General features: G+C 40.6%; 1 protein-coding gene across 3 annotated transcripts in view; it reads right to left on the reverse strand.

Annotated features, from left to right (window-relative positions):
- The window catches only part of LOC108232298 (F-actin-uncapping protein LRRC16A), a 74,315-nt gene that overhangs the window by 17,583 nt on the left and 53,077 nt on the right, over nt 1-3,655 (reverse strand). For 2 of the 3 annotated variants that reach the window (XM_017410007.3, XM_017410008.3), the window contains exons 17-21: nt 2,953-3,022; nt 2,021-2,032; nt 1,245-1,326; nt 1,032-1,131; nt 696-750 (exon numbers count right to left, since the gene is read on the reverse strand). In XM_017410007.3, the coding sequence (XP_017265496.1) occupies nt 696-750; nt 1,032-1,131; nt 1,245-1,326; nt 2,021-2,032; nt 2,953-3,022 (319 nt within the window). The remainder of the gene's footprint in view (nt 1-695; nt 751-1,031; nt 1,132-1,244; nt 1,327-2,020; nt 2,033-2,952; nt 3,023-3,655) is intronic. The other variant, XM_017410009.3, reaches the window with a different exon arrangement.

A 3,655-nucleotide genomic window follows, 5' to 3' on the forward strand; every position in this document is an offset into this window, starting at 1 on the left:
ACGAAATAAACATTTGAAATATATGAGTTTGTATGTAATGTATGAATATAATATACAAGTTTCACTTTTTAAATGGAATTACTGAAATCAATCTACTTTTTCATGATATTCTAATTTTATGACCAGCACCTGTATTTATCGCTTTCTCTCACCTACAGCTTCTCCAACCATTCTTTGTTGTTCAGCATTCACCTGCACAGTGAGCTTACAAAGCTTTACCCCCACCAGACACACACACACACACACACACACAAGCACCAGGAGAGCAATCCAAGCTCTCGGCAGCATCATTAATCTACCACATCTGTCACCGTGGGGGAGGAAGGAGGGCAGACACCAGGGCCAAACTTGTTACAGCTGCCATTACAGAGAGATAACACGAAGGAGATGGATTGAGAGACACGAAAAACTTGAGATATAAACCACAGGCGGGTCTTGAATCCTCAGAACAGAGGGGGATCACCACACGAAAGAAGCTGCAGGTTATGACAGCTTACACGCTCGAAACAAGCCTTTCTGTTTGTTAACGAGACGTGTGGAGAAACTGGACTGATACCTTCTACACAGAGACACAGATTTGATTTAGTGGCATGGCTGCTTATTGAATACATAGACCTTCAGAAGGGATGGTGTTTTTTTTTCTGTTTAGTAATGGACTTCAGTCCTGCTGAAAAAGAAATTAAGTCCAAACTTACTGACTCCTCCTCTTGAATCATGTGGACCAGGCCATCCAGCACTGGAGCGAGGTTTCTAATTCAAACAAGAGACAGGTGCAAAGAAAACAGATGAATGGGATTTTGAGCAAGTGTTCATTGAACTCCTTCAAAATAAACTTGTACTAACTACGCAGTAGCAAACAGTTCTTAGCTCAAGTTGAGCATAAACGGGGAGGAAAATCATTCCAGCGCCTAAGTTTTAGCTACAAAAGAAGAGGATTCAGACCAGCTCTTATGACCCAACAAGTGAGTTACGGGTCCATTCGGCCGGCAGCAGCCCCACAACACCCCCTCCTTCCCTCCCTGTCTTCTCACTTTGACTTGATGTTGTTGAAGTTCTTGCCCAGAGACAGGTGTTTGATGGAGCGGTTCTTGGCCAACCAGACGAGCAGAGCGGACAGCTCAGAGTCCAGGCCTGGGATGAGAAAAAACACATATATCATATATTCTCATTGTTCTGTAGGTTTTTTTTCCCCGTCAAGGTTTTGGTTTTTATTTTGGTAAACAGAGTAGAAAATGCAGAGTCACCATTATCAGAGAGATCCAGGCTGGAAATGTTTGGGATTTCAGCAATGCAGCTCTCAAGGATCTGAGAACCTCCGGACCGCAGCTGAAAAGTGAAACACAAAGACCAAAACTATGACGCTCCGCTTGTCTTTAACTCTGTGCAGGTAATACGTAGTCACACTGCTGCTGCTCGCTCATTCAACAACATGATGACCAAATCTCAAAGATTTCATAGCCGTTCACAACGCTGTTTTATAAACTTTTACATTGCCGTCAAGTCTGCATTACACGATTAGACGGTAATGCGGGACGTCACAGATTAACTGTGTAATGCACATTTAATGGTGATGCATATGTTCAGGAAACAGAAGCTGCTATGAAATACTTGAGCCTGGAGTTTTTAAACAGCAGCGATTAGCAACATTAGCTCAGAATTGAAACCATTTCTCCAAACTAAAATTCTTCAAAAAGACCTATCTGCAACAGGAAAGATATTACCTGTTCAGAACCCCACTTCCAATCATCCGAACTACCCCTTTCCATTAAATAAATCTGCATTCGTAAAATAATTTTAAAACCATGCAATTATTTTCTATTCACCTCAAGCAACAGGTTTATTCAGAATTGCTTTTTTTAAATGTAAAATGATAAGGAAAATAATACGAACCCCCTTCTGAGAATATAATCAGAAGAAAAATAAAATGCCAAAACAAGACGTGCAACTAAAGGAAAAATTAAAAGAAAAAAAAAAGAAATGAGACGTTAATTACCAAGAGAGCGAACACATTTGTACTTACACAATGGCCGAGCTTACAGAGGCAGTGGGAGGAGAAAACAGCGTGTCAGAGCCAGGCTGGCAATTACCAGCAACAAAACACACACAGATGCTTAATGATCATTCTTGTATCCCAACATAAAGCCATCAAAGACAAACACACTCTGGCACGCTGAAGACACTCAGCGGGGAGTCACGGGGAGTCCTGGCTCTCCACGCTGTGGGCTCACTCAGAGCAGCTTCGCTGAACGCTTCATTACAGGCTTTCAAAACAGACGTTTCATCCCTGAAGCACCAGTTCAGGAAGATTTCTCTAAGACTCTGAAAAAAGACTTCCTGTATAATTTGTATTCATGCAAAAAAGCTGCTTCCATTCAGACAAGAGGGGGAAAATGGGGAAAAAAAGAAAAGCTGGTGAGAACCTTGGAGCATCTTGTGATGAAAGAGAGGAAAAAGTGAACCTCCACCCACACTGTCTCTCCACCCCCCCCTCCATCACCCCTGCCTGCCTGCCTGCCAAGTTTTTTCCATTATTCTGCCTCTTGGCATCGCCTCTGCTCTGTCAAATGGCTTTCAAGTGCTCCGTAAAAAAAAAAAAGTCCTTCGTATCAGACGGACGTTAGTCACAAACAACTGAAAACCGCTCTCAGAAAACTTCAGCTCACAAGAGCACTTTCTGCCAGAGGGGGAAATTAAGGAGTAGCATCAGGCAAATAAAACTGTTTTTAACAGTTTACCAACAATAAAAACAACATCAGGATGGACTGAATTTAACTACTGCTGTCAGAGCTGATTTATTAATAAATAAAGTGTTAAAAAAATCAATTTTATCCACGTTAGTAAATCCACATCATGTAGAGTGATTAGAATTGTGGCGACAGGATGCTCCCAAAACAGAACGTCTTCTGAGGCAGATTTTGACAGGTTCTGTGTCGCATTTCTACAGTTTCTTACCTCACAGCAGCTGAGATCTAGAGACACGTCCTTCACAATGGGATTACTGGCCAGGCCAAGCAGGAGTGCTCTGAGGTGATACAATTAAAGGCAGTAAGAAAAACATCGAGAAGTAAAAACAAAAAAAAAAAGTAAGGGAAACACTTATTTAAGCTGAATTCAGCAGCCATCACAGATAAACTGAGGCACTGTTTGTTTCAGGGGTGGAAATTAAAAATTTTGTCCACCAGCCACTAAGGCTGGTGGACAAAATTTTTTACCAGCCACTATTTTCTGTTGTGACAAAAAGTAATTTCATATGATGATGATGATGATGGAGGTGGGTGGAAGCAGTTGTGGTGCCCTACAAGCTGAACAACACCTCTTTCTGGACACTGCATAGAAATAACTAGACTTTTCTTATTTTATTTTTTTATTTTAAACCATTAAAAGATGCATATCTGTACATAAAAAATTCAGACAAGTAAAATTTATTTCTGTGGAGCGTTTTTGAAGTATTTTTGTGCTTTTGTAAGTTTTTGTATGTAAGTTGTAATGTTTTTCAGACACTTGCTGCTTTTAATGCATAGATCTATTTGTGCTACCTGCTTGTATTTAACAGGTAGGATATTCTGATGAAGGAAGTGATTTTTGTGGTTTTAGAAAGGTTTTCGTTGTGGATATAAATTGCTCCAATGCTATGCTAAGCATAACTTCTAAGTTT

Source organism: Kryptolebias marmoratus, linkage group LG16 (genome assembly GCF_001649575.2).
Source record: "Kryptolebias marmoratus isolate JLee-2015 linkage group LG16, ASM164957v2, whole genome shotgun sequence".
NCBI lineage: Eukaryota > Metazoa > Chordata > Actinopteri > Cyprinodontiformes > Rivulidae > Kryptolebias > Kryptolebias marmoratus.